The following is a 13,586-nucleotide window of genomic DNA, read 5'->3' as shown; positions in this document are numbered from 1 at the left end:
GAATATTTATAAACCAAAGTAGAAAATATATGAGCTTAGTTCAGCGGTAATTGACATTTTTATGACCTTACCTATTTTTCAAAAATTTATTTTGAAAAATAGATTTTATAAAGCTAACTTAGAAATTGAAGAGATTTCTTATAAAAATATGGCATTTATTATGCATTGGCAGGCTTATAATTTTAAGAAATAATAATATATTTATCATGCAGCTATAAAATATGACATTATACTGAAAATTATGTAGATTGCAGTATTGCTCGCATCACTCTTGAACTATTAGTTATTATTATAATAATAAAATCCTTAAACTTATATACCTTTAACTAAAATATTAGACCCTTCAATTAACTCAGTTAAAAATCATTGTTAAATAGAATGTAATTGAATTTTCTAATGCGATATAGGAAATAATTTCAAGGGCGATGTAAAATTAATTGAAATTTTTAAAATTATAGGGATCAAATTAAAATTATGTCCAAAGTAGATAGATGAAACTGATTCATTTAAAATTAAATCAAAATGGGGCAACAAAAGCCAAACTTAACTCGTTAAAATATATATATGGATCAAAAGATTGAAGGTTCGACTCTCTCTGTATACATGTTTCTGTAATAAATTTAGGCGAATAAAGAAAAATAAGAATCCTTAGAAAGAAAAAAACTTAATGCGATTTGTTGACAAAAACTCGAATAAAAGTGGAAATTCACCCGATTGCACACGGTCGCCGTAGACTTTAGTTTCAAATAAAATAAAATAAATAATAGTGAACATAAATTTGCCGTATACTTTGAAGTAGTTGCCCCACATCTACATATTTGTAATAATTACATTAAATATTCTTGAACTAACTTATATTAAATTTAATAATTATATATTTTTAAATATTAAGAAGACATATCCTCTTATAAATCCAAAAATTAGTAATTTTAAGAGTTGAAAATTTGAATTTCCTTCCCATTACTTGTAATATTCTAAAAAAAAACAATTCTCAATTTCAGTGATTTTTATTTATATTAACGTGACTACATAATTAACATCTTTTCTTACTATAAAATATTCAAATGCAAAAACAAACTTTAAATCATGTCGTCCAAATATAATTTAATTTGATATGAACTAAAGTATAAATATCAAGATCAAGCGTGCATCGCATCTATTACCATCGATGGTTCAATTCTCCTCCTGCAATTGTTTAGCTAATATATATATTAAAAATTTTATATAGAGAAAAAATACATAATTTAGAGTGATTTAGTTTATAATAGAAGTCATCCACTCCACAATAATATTATTATTATTATTTTGAAAACACACTCCACGAGACTCTTTGTTGAGAATTTCATTTATATTATCTTGTTTGTAAATGAAAATTAAGATGATGTAGATAAATAAAGATTTTATAGAAAGAGAAAAAATACCAATTTATATTTCATAGTGGTTTAGCTTGTAAAATGGAGACTACACAATCCACTCCACAGGACTCTTTCTCCATAATTTCATTTATAATAACTTGTTTTAAATGAAAATAATTAATTTTTTATCAAAAAAAAAATGAAAATAACTAAATCATGAAAGTTGTATTTTTTTATTGTACTACCAATCAATTCATCCATTCCGTGATCCCACTGATGACTGCCTCTTGATTTCAACAAGCCTCCAGTTCTAATTTATCGGTGGTTTCAACTTAGTCAGCGAGAACTCCCATTTTAAAATAGAATGTTTGACGATAACTCTTTAAGTAATTTTCGATCAATAATTTAGAGAGTTATTCTCTAAATAATTTTTAACCAAAAACTTATACAATGATAAATTAGTTTTTAAAATTATTATTGTTTTAATTTTCAAAATTATCTTTTTATTAACTTATTTTCACCTTAAATTTTTAATTTTTTTTCTCGTTTCTAAAATTGTTATCGTTTTCTAACTTTATCTATCTTCAATTTTTTTTTCTCTAAAATTTTTGTAATCTCTGTCTAAATTGTTTAGTTACATATATTTTCTAAATTTATTTATTTGTCTAAAATTTTTCTCTCTGCAATTTTTGTTTCTCTCTCAAAATTTTGTTTTGTTTTGTTTTTGTCTCTCTTTTTTTTATTCTCTCTTTAAATTTCAAATAACAATCATTCAACATCATTTTTAATTATATAAAAATTACTTGAAAAATTTTTGTAATTATCTTCAGGTTTAGTCGTTATATTCTATTGGGACGATCGTTGTAGTCTCTGCTAGCAACTGGTACAAAGCGAATAATTGTATTCAGGTCAGCGATATTGAAACGTGTCTCGACTATATTTATCAAGTTTTCGTGTTCATCAAGTTGTCAGTATGTATTATTTGTAGCCAGCTACGTTGTAATCTGTTTGTCAGTATTACACGATTTATACATACAACATATATTAACGAACAATATTTCAAATAATTAAGCTCCATATTTGGTAATGGAGTGGTTTAGTGTACCTTTTCTTTCTTCTTTCGAGTATAGTGGGTTTAGTATAATTGTGTGTTGATTAGGTACATATATTGACTCGTGGATGTTGATAAGGCCAAGAAAAAAAAATATCCATAAAGTTTAACTATGATTGAACTTTTTTAACAATGAAAATCAAAATTAGACGGGTTAAATGTAAATCCATTCTTGGTAATGAAAAATCACTTGTTAGCCTTATACGTATTCACTAAGGTAATGTCGTTGATTTCATGAAAATATCGATGTCAATGAATATTTTTGTAAAAATTATAGAAATTAAAAGATCATAAAAAATATTTAAATTAACACATAAACATTTTTATATTTCTAAATAAGTTGAAAAATAGTTAATATCAATATTTTGTATATGTTACTGAAATTTTTTTGATAGTTTACATATTTTGTCGATTTTTTGTAATATGATGGCAATGTCGATTTATCTCATATCGATGTCGAACCTATAAATACATGAAAATTCGATGGAAATGTCAACAAGTCTAATATTTAATACCATGGTACCAACCAAGAGAGCACATTTTAAAATCCACTTAGAGTATGTGTAGGAGTGATTTTGATATGGCTAAAATCACTTTTGTCATCGCCAAAATCACTTTTTTTTTTAATATAGTTTTGTTGGCCGTGCTAGGAAATTAGAAGATTGAAAAAATCCTCTTAATTTTTGAACTCTGAATTTAAACAATTTGCCATTAGTTCTTTACATAGACATCAGTTGTTAGTTTAGGAAATTAGAAGATTGAAAAAATCCTCTTAATTTTTGAACTCTGAATTTAAACAATTTGCCATTAGTTCTTTACATAGACATCAGTTGTTAGTTTCTACTTTGTTATCAAATTAGTCAGTATTCTATTTCTAATGTAATCGGTTTATAAAGCGAAATTATACTCAATGACATCAAATGAACGCCATTTATAAAAATATCGTTACCTTTTTCTTTTTTTTTAAATGTCACAAAAGTGATTTTAGACATTCATATATGTCGTCACACCTTCTGTCGCTCAGTACATCCCCACTACCACCATTGATAAACTCTATGTCTAACTGTCGAGATCTCTTGTTCGATGTGCTCGTTACTCGTTTAGCTCGACAAGCAAGTAAGTAATTTTTCTTCAACGTTTCGTTTCTAAGCTAGGTGACCGGAGCTTGGAGATTTTATTTAGTTAGTAAGGGAGTAGGTTGGGGGAGTAAAAGGATGGGAATAGATCGTAGTGGAGGAACCCAAAAAATGTATTTTCAATCTACTCTTTTCTTCGAGATTGAACGTCCCAAAAGGAAAAAAAAGTGGTTATTAGGTTAAGAGCTTCCCACCGAGTATCATTGGCCCATTATCCTTCCACCGTAAAGAAAGGGAGGTAACGTTGCTCTGTAAAGCCAGCCTCAGGTGGTTCCCTCCATCTCTAAGAGCCAATGAACTCTAGGCCTATGCCCAAAGCCCATTGGCCAGCTCCTTACTTGAAATGGGCAGGCCAGTTACTATCTTAAGAAGTCCTAAGGAGTCCTACCCAATGAACCATCCCTCTATCCACTCTAATGCCCCCATTTGAGTCACAAGCTCGCACCACCAAGCTCGACGATTGTACAATGTGCGGTTTCCATTTATAATACTTATGCTATTGATTCGATGATTCCTATTGGACGTGGTCACCGAGAATTAATTATTGGGGACGGACAGACCTGTAAAACTACAGTAGCCACATATAGATTCTCAATCAACAAGGAGAAACTATAATATGTGTTTATGTAGCCATTGGTCAAAAAACATCTTCTATGGCTCAAGTAGTGACTACTTTGACTACTTTACATGAATGAGACATTTGAGGAATCACGTGTTTTCAAATATCAATTATTACTTTACAAGGTGTTTTTCTTTTTTTTTTCTCCATTTTCATGAATTTATCCATAGGCTTCACTTTTAAACAATATACAAACACCTCTAATTTATTATCATATCATGTATTTTTTTCTTATACTAGTTTAATAAATTTGGGAAATACAATTATTTAAATAATTCTTAACTCAAAAAAAAAAAAATATATATATATACACCTAACTTTCTAATATAATCTATATTTATTTTTTTAAAATAAAACTTGTACTAATTAACTATACAATCAATATGTATACGTTGTAGTTTAGTTAAATAACATTTACTATTGACTATTCGCTAAATTGTTCGATATAACTGGCATTTAAAATTTATATGATTTTTATTTGAACATAAATTTTAAAATGGATTACTAAATAAAACCAATTTAATGGATTGATTTTAAATTATTAACTACAATCACTTAAATCACACTATTTATCATCATTTTACTAATTAAACTTAATGGATGCAAATTATTTTTACTAATGAAGGAAAACTAAATAAAAAGGTCAGATGAAATTAAATTATATTAGAAATAATTTATAGTTAATGTAAAATAATTAATAACTTAAAATAATTTAATTTATATTATTTATTTGAATAAAATTTAATTAATTATTAATCAATGTTTAGAATAATACCAAATTCATTTTTCTAATGTAATCAATACAAAATAAACGATATATAACTTATTTTGTGAAAATTCGATGACAGTCTTATATATGCACAACCAAACACCAAACACGATTATTTCTTATTTCCAAACATCTTATTTGTCGGCATCTTAATCTCAAACTACTTTAAAAAATAGTCATGAGAATTATGATTTAAAAAGAAAAATTAAAAAAATAGTTGAAGCTGTGTAATTCTCTTGTTTATATAGATACTTCCATGAGCTTACTCTTATTTTCTCAAGGAGAAAAGCTGTTTCTCCAGATGGATTTATATATGTCCTCCCACTACCAACAAAGACAAACTTATAATCTACTATTTTCTTTGAGGTCCAAGTTTTAAATCCCACACATATCTGTTGTATTAAAAATATTTAATTTTGATTTATTCTGTAAAAAGAAAATAGGAGAACTATGTTCTACCAATGGAATAACATATTTCAAAAATAAAAATTAGGACGCATGAGAACCTCAAAAGTTCAAGGATTAGTCTAGTTAAGGATTAAACTTTTGCCGGATTTAGTCTTTAACATTTAGATTTTCATTTTTATTTGGTTCCCAATATTTTAAAATTTTCTATTTGATCCTTTAGATATTAAAACAAAAAGACTATATGAATTTTAAAATAGGTTAACAACAAGCACAGCTATTCCACCTATCATTGGGCCCCCAAGAACCGACCGGTTCCTTCCCTCCATCTCTAAGAACAGCGAACTCCGCGCCTACGCCCAAAGCCCATGGCCCAACTATTTACTTGGAAAGGGCAGGCCCAGATCCATCTTGAGAGGTCCTAACCAATGGGCCGAACCATCCCTCTATCCAATTTGATTAATTATTAATCAATGTTTGGAGTAACACAAAATTCATTTTCCTAGAGTAATTATACAAAATAAGCATATATATATATAATTTAATTTCATAAAAATTTAATGACATTCTCGTGCACAACCAAACATAGTTATCTTTAATTTCCAGACATTTTATTTTCAGACTTTTTAATTACACACTACTTTTTGAAACCTTAAACCAAACAACGCTTAAGGTGAATAAAAATATTGAAGCTCGAACTCTAGCCATGGACAAGGGCGGATTCGAAATTAAGACAACGCGAGGGTTGAAACGAAAAAATTTAATAAATAAATAAATAAATAAATATTTAAACAGAAAATTTATAATAGAATTTCATTCAATTTACTAAGTAAATTGTAATAGGAAAAATTGACAAAATAAGCCTGTGAGGGCTAATTACTCCATTTTGAACGTGAATAAAATCCTTCAACTTCCATTTATCTTCATATGTAGCTTTTATTTTACACTTGCAACCTTTGCCTAACTTGACTCGTAAGACATGTATTTTTCAACCAAAAGGTTGTGTGTTCAAACTCCTACCTCCACATGTTGTACTAAAACAAAACCTTTCTCACCTTTGTATCATATTTTTATCTCCATTTTAATATGAAAGTGGAATGATGATTATGAAACAATCGTGTAAGGAATTAAAATGGAACTTTTGAAATAATAAGAGAATAATTGAAACTTATCTCAAAGTTTAGTGATAGGATTGAGACCACATATTCCCACGCCCGGCTGCAGCCGAGAGGAAGAGGAGAGTACATTTTTCCCTTTTTTTTTCTAATTTTTCTTTTTAGTTTCTTTTATTGAAAAAAAATGAATTTTTTCTTGAAATCTTTTTACTAACCGAACTGTTAGCATAATTAACAGAAGAGTTTAATTATAATAAATTGACACTTTAGAATTTAATTTTAACGATTAAGAGTTTAAGGTTGCAATTACAACAATTACCATATTTTTAAGATGGTTCATGCAATTTACCTTTTTTATTTAAAAAAATAGAATTATAAATATATGGTCATGATTCGAATATTCAACTAAAAAAAGTATGATTTGAAGGATAAAAAATAACTTAGCTCGACTAAGGTACCAGTAACTTGCTCTTTTCCTAGAGATCATAATTCAAACCAACATCTCATAGTTGTACTATTTATATGCTAATGGTCCCTCATTTAGTTGAGTTAAGATATTATTACGTGACATTTTAAATGGCATATTACAATGGGAAAATTGACAAAATAAGCCTCCTGTATGGACCTATTAAGTTTTTTAATCGCCCTTCTCAAAACACAAGTTTCTAGTCATTTGCTGGCATCACCTACTTTGTCAAATGACTTCCAATGCCCCCTTGAGTACCAAATTTTAGTCTTCCCTCCTCTCTTACTTGAAAACACTCCATTTCTCTCTCATTATTTTTCGTTGTTTTGCTTCTCTCATCTACAGGCAACTCTCGATGTTTGAACTCCAGCATCTATCGGTCTTCCATTTCTCTCTCACTATTAGGGTTGTTTTGCTTCTGTCATCTACAGGCCACTGACTGTCGATGCTCAAACTCCATTATCCATCGGTCCTTGTTTTGAAATGTTTCGTTGGGCTTGTTCGCATATAAGTTATTGATTTGTTTGTTTACTGGGTTGTTGATTTTTAGACGTGGAGGGAGAGAAGCAGACGGACAGGGCGTGAAGGCAAGAAGGAGATCGTTAGCGCGTTAAATGGATATGGATAATTACTTGGAGTATGTTTTAGATCGAGATCGTTCATTAGCGAGAGCGAGATCAAAAGCGTTCATGAGCGAGAGCGAGATCTGATCGAAATCGAGAGAGTGCATGAGCTTGATCGAGAGCGTGCATGAGCTTGATCGAGAGTGTGCATGAACGAGAGCGAGAGAGATGAAAAGACGTCAAATTTAATTCTTTCAATTGTTGGTTGATGTTCTTTAAATTAAAGGCTACATTTATTTATTTTTTTTATACTTATTCGATTTCAGTCTATTGAGAATAAACGGGTGCAGTGGAAAATAGCAGCGAGAGTGCAAAACAGATAACGAAATAGATCGTGAATAAGCTTGAACGAGAATGAGCTTAAACGAAAATGAGACGTCATCGTGAACAATTAACAACAACATACGATAAGTGGATATATATATTACAATGTGGAAGAAATAGTAATAAGTAAGCGGCGTGATGATAATAAGGATAAATTTTAGAAGTACAACGAAAATTATCACGAACGAGAATGAGCGTGAAAGAGAAAGAAAATTGTAGGATATTGAAAAAGTAAGCACTAACAACAAATAATTAATTAATTAAAGTAGCAAACAGGGGCTCCCCTCCATCCATCCCATTACAAAAAGTTTTTTTTAATTGCTTAAACAAAACAACAACCATAAGCTACTACTAGAATGAGATTTTAAAAATTATTATTACGTTATCGGCGTAGACGGGCCAGTAACAGAGCCACCCTGTCCTCCAGACGAAGTCGTTCCTCCTTCTCCTCCTTCAGCACTTCCTCCAGCAATTCCCGCGTTTCTTCAACCCGGGCTAACCTATACCTAGTGTTGTTGAGCTCGTGTTGCGTTTGACGTAGCTCTCTCCTGAGCTGGTCGTTTTCTTCCCGTGCTTGTTGAAGAGGACTGTTACTTGGCACTCTGTTCTCCGCAAAGGAGGAGGGATGGTTTGAGATAGGACTGGTTGCTCCGTCGGAAGAGGAACCGTCCGACTCATTAGATGTTGACATGTTTGCTTCTGAAAAATAAATGTTAGATACTTCTAATCTGGATGTCGTTGTTGTGTACTTTGTGGTATCTATATATAGAGAAATTTGGTTGGTTTCATGTGAAGACAAGGGAAAATTGAAAAAATAATTAAATCGAAAATTGGGATAACGGGTAGGAAGAGTAATTAATTAATTACTGCATTGGAAAAGTGGAAAGACAACTGGGATTGAGGATTTGAAAGAGCGCATTAATTAACCACTCTCCCTCTTACTTACTAACCTCTTAATTATAAGATAAGTGGGTATGGATACATACGTCTAGAATGCGAGATAGCGAGAAAGAGAGAAATCGAGAAATTTAGAAAGCGAGATAGCGAGAAAGATAGGTTATCGTTGCGATAATATAAATATACATGGAGAAGAACGATAGCGAATGAGATCGAGAGGATAACATCGAGACAGCGAGAGCAAGAAAGCGAGAACGAGACATCGAGAGCGAGACAACGAGATCGAGAGAACGAGAGCGAGACAGCGAGATCGAGTCAACGAGAGTGAGACAAAATAAGTCATAAAGCGAGACAGATTCCAGATACTGAAGAACAAATATACTACTACAGAAATTGAGTGTTCTCATAGAGGAACTGCCCTATCTGATTGACTTACACCGTCCCCCCATATATGCATGCAGATGTCTGTGCCTACGTAATTGGGTTAGTACATGTCTGTCTATTGTGACCCGATGTACCGCATCGAGAACACTTGTTGACACACACCGGACGCTCACCACTTCCATTCCGACATGTGGCCTACCGGTAAGATTGATTCGGCGTAGGCACCAATTAGGGAGTCCACACTGTAGCATGGATCGATCAACGTGTGGCAATTTATATTCTTGTGCCTCACTACTGCAATTGCGTGCGAACATGGAATGCCCATGTACTGGAACTCCATGCATGTACATGTACGGGCATTCAAATCAACCGTCCCGTCCAAGCCACCGTCCTCAACAGGAAACATGCACCAGTCGACTGGTTTGACTGTGTAGCGACGAGACTTCTCAAATTGTAGTGCAAGTCGCTCTTCTGCATAGTCTGAATGAGAGGTGTTTTGGGTGGACCAGTGAGTCCTTCTTTCGTGGAACCATCTTTGTAGCAAGTCGCGGATGAACTCGACAATCTTAGTGATAGGTAACTCTCTAGCCTTTCGAAGGAGGGCATTTACCGACTCAGCGCTGTTTGTCGTCATGTTTTCATATCTTCTACCAACTTGGTAGCATCGGGCCCACCGTTCTACCCCAATTTCTTGTAAGTATTTGGCAAGTGTACCCGATCCAACCGATAGTATCTGGTTCCAGTAGTACGTGAACTGTGACTTCCGATACGCATACACTGCATCCTGATACAATTTGTAAAATGCAGCATTCTTGAATCGAGTCTTTATGTTGTTCCCTAGGTGATAAGTGCATATAGCATGGAATGCGTCCGGGAATATCTCACTTGTTGCATTGGTGATACTTACATGTCGATCAGATATGAGTACAAGTTCTTGTGGGTCTCCGATCATGTCCTTCAAGTTCTTCTTAAACCACTTCCACGATGCATCGCTTTCATTGTCTACAATCGCGAATGCAAGTGGATATATTTGATTATTGTCGTCCATGGCGACACCTATTAGTAGAACTCCTCTGAACTTCCCCTTCAAATGTGTGCCATCAACCATAATTACACGCCTAGTGATTGACTGAAACCCTCTAATGCTGGCACCCAATGCCATGAACAAGTATTTGAAGTTAAGCGAACCTTCAGTCTCGATGTGGAAAATAGTACCTGGATTCTCTATTTATATCGCTTCACCGTACGCATGGAGATGCCTGTAGGAGTCCTCCGGTCGGCCCCTAACAATAGCGTATGCTATCTCTCGTGCTCGATGGGTTCTTGTCATAACTTATGTTCACCCCAAACTCTTTACGGACATCCTCCTTAATATGCTTTATCTTGTAAATACGATCGGTTCCAGCAACTCTATCTTTAATAAGATTCGCTACGACCCAGCTGCTCGCCTGTTTGTGGTCGTGGTTCACAGTGTCAATCATGCAGGTGTGTGCATCTACATACTTTGATATACAAAACATCGAAGATTTACCGACGGAGTGGGCTACAACCCTCCAATTGCATGTATTGTCGATGCAGCGAACAACGAACTTTGATTTCGTTGACTTACTGACCTTGTATTCACGGTTAGATTGCATCGCTGCATTTGACAACACCATACGCAGGTCTTGCTTTGAAACGAATATCTTCCCCACGTGCAGTTCCGATCCGCTTGGTAAAAGGTTGTACCTTGTGGCCTGTTTTATAGTCACGGTGCTTGCGGATTGAGGTACTGGTATTTGGTGATCACCAACATTACCGGGCTCAGTGGATGAGGGTTCTACTAATGGGAAAACATGGTCTGTCAAAGGCCTTGCATGTTGTACATATACTGTATTATTTAATTCATCAAATGGGAAAACATGTTCAGTACGAGAACTTGCATGTTGTACTTGTGCTGTATTATTTATCTCATCTGATGGGACGTGCATTACGGAAGGCATGCGTGTCGCGGGGGTGACCAATTCCGAGTCTTGAGTGTATATACCGTCTGAACTGTACATGTCCTGCATGTATACGTCGTTCAACCCCCACTCATCTACTCTCGTGGAACTTTCTTCCGGTACAGATTCTCCATTAGGAATGGATTGCTCTCCATCTTGGTTTAATCTAGATAACTGTAGGTCAATGCTTTCGCGAAGGACGGTCGATACAAACAGTGGGACTTTAGAAACCTGTTCTTGGACTAATGCAAATCGAAGGTCATCGTCATCCGTTATGAACATTGGCGGTGAATCGCATGCCAAGTTGTACGATACCCTAATTATCAGGTCGTACCCATTCTAGTCGACTTTCATCACTCTGTACAACCGATTTTTCAGTTCTTTGTACGTTACTGTAAGTGGGACAATTATTCCTTTCAGCTCACCGCCGACATACGAATTTGTGTTGTCTTCCCATGTACCACCAAATCTTATGAATAAACTTTTACCAATCTTCATCCTGCATTAGAAGGGGACAAATACATGAATTTTAGATTATCGAACAGACATTCAGGCTACAGAGTCCTCAAACGGTATCTGTTTCTGTCTAGTTCAGTGAATGTGGGATAGTTAAAAAAATGTGACAGAAATGTTGGGAAGTCTGATGTATTAATCATCAGAATAGTTAATTTAACACGTGAATACACATTAATGGTTGTGAGAGAGTGCGTACAGTGTGATAAGGAAGTGTAATGCAATCAATGTCCTTTTGATGCTTCAACAACCGAGCAAGGAGAAGAAGAAAAAAAAAAAAGAACTTAATGCAGTCGGGGGGGAGGGGGGACGTGGGTTAATGAGTTTTTTTTTTCATATTGGGAAAATTGAGAAAGTAAAATAAAATTAATGTGAGTGGATTGGTGAATGACATGTTACCATTACACTCTGCCATGCAGTTCAATCAGCCACATCGCATTAAATACATCTGACGACGTGTGTAAAAAGAAAAGAAGTAGAAGCGAATGTGAATAAAAAACGATATAGAGAGCAAGAATGATCGTGATAATGCACTGTAACAACAATATTGAGAAAGCGCGCGTCGAGAGAGGACATAACGAAATCGAGATCATGTCAGATCGAGATCGAGTTAGATCGAAAGCGATAACAATTTACTTCGAGATCGAGTTAGATCGAGATCGATAGCGAATAACATCGAGATTGATTTTGATCGAGTTAATTCGTGTTAGATTGAGTTAGATCGAGATGGAGATCGAGTTAGATTGAGATCGAGATCGAGATCGAGATGGATATCGAATTACATGGAGATCGAGAGTGAATAACATCGAGAGCAATTTACATCGAGAGCGAGCTTATAAGATGCAATGGAAAAAAAAGTTCATTCAAAGTAAGATTCATTATGCCAAAGTTGTGTCCCATACTGCCTTCTAATGTGCGACACTTCAGACTGAACAAGAGTTTCTAAAGTATTACCCGACACAAGATGTTCCAAAAATTTACATGCAAAAATACCACAGTCTATACTACCTTTCTGCCTCATGCGGTCGTAGGACGGTATACACGCCACGGAGTCTTCCTCAGCTTGCAATCGGCCGTATCCATCAGCCCACATGCGTACAAAAGCGATGGGATTGTATGACTCAACGGCCGCAGGTCTGTCATCAACTTCGACGTGGAAATGTGGCCTGACAATGAGTAGTACACAAAAATCTCGGACTGGGTCATATCTATCGCAACCAGGACCCAGTGATCCCTGATACAGAGCGGGTTGTACACTACGTTGACGTCCACCTAGGATGGAATGAAATCTTCCACCTGGCCCAGTACGGCATCCATGCACTCCTTATACTCGTCCCAAGCATTGATCGTGTCCTGGATGACCTTCCCGTTGATTCGTACGTAGGGACCAGTTGCAGCGGCAATAACTTGTTGCATAACAGCAACATCACACATACACACAAGACAATCACCATTAGATTTGTCGAAACATAAATATTATGCGTGTATGAATGAACTACCTATCTTACCATTTGTGGGAATAGGTTGAGTAGTGGGGGTTGTATCCGCTGGTGTAAGGGCCAACTCAATATGATCGGCTTGACGAGGCCCATGGATCATGCCACACGGATCATCAATGTTGCTTGAGGCAGGAGGCTCGAAGGTTGGATCGGACGTCGTCTCTGCTTGTGGATCCTGTACTATTGGTAGTGCCATTTCGAGTTCCACCATCTCCGTCGAAAGAATGGGTGTCCCCACTGCAACGCCCTACTCCACCAAATCGACAATACGCGGGGGGTTGGCTAGTTCTGCATCTCCAAGATCGAATGGGGGTATGGTTATCTCTACTCCATCCGTTGCCTTTTCATGCAACGACGCTTCTACATGAACCACATCATCCTCCTTTCC

General features: G+C 34.8%; 1 protein-coding gene and 1 non-coding gene across 2 annotated transcripts; both read right to left on the bottom strand.

Moving 5' to 3' along the window:
• Window positions 1-3,754: 3,754 nt before the first annotated feature.
• LOC148211238 (signal recognition particle RNA) lies at window positions 3,755-4,060 on the bottom strand. The gene has a single exon (XR_015791154.1).
• Window positions 4,061-9,373: 5,313 nt separating this feature from the next.
• Window positions 9,374-10,366, bottom strand: LOC111015184 (protein FAR-RED ELONGATED HYPOCOTYL 3-like). Its single transcript, XM_022290132.2, has one exon. It carries the CDS (start codon window positions 10,364-10,366, stop codon window positions 9,374-9,376), a length of 993 nt encoding a protein of 330 aa, XP_022145824.2.
• Between the last annotated feature and the right edge of the window lie 3,220 nt (window positions 10,367-13,586).

The sequence above is a fragment of the Momordica charantia genome (assembly GCF_013281855.1).
Source record: "Momordica charantia cultivar OHB3-1 chromosome 5 unlocalized genomic scaffold, Mcharantia_2.0 BLBB01000005.1, whole genome shotgun sequence".
In the NCBI taxonomy this organism is placed as follows: Eukaryota; Viridiplantae; Streptophyta; class Magnoliopsida; order Cucurbitales; family Cucurbitaceae; genus Momordica; species Momordica charantia.
Note: the sequence above shows the minus strand (reverse complement) of the source record. Positions and strands in the feature narration are given on the sequence as shown.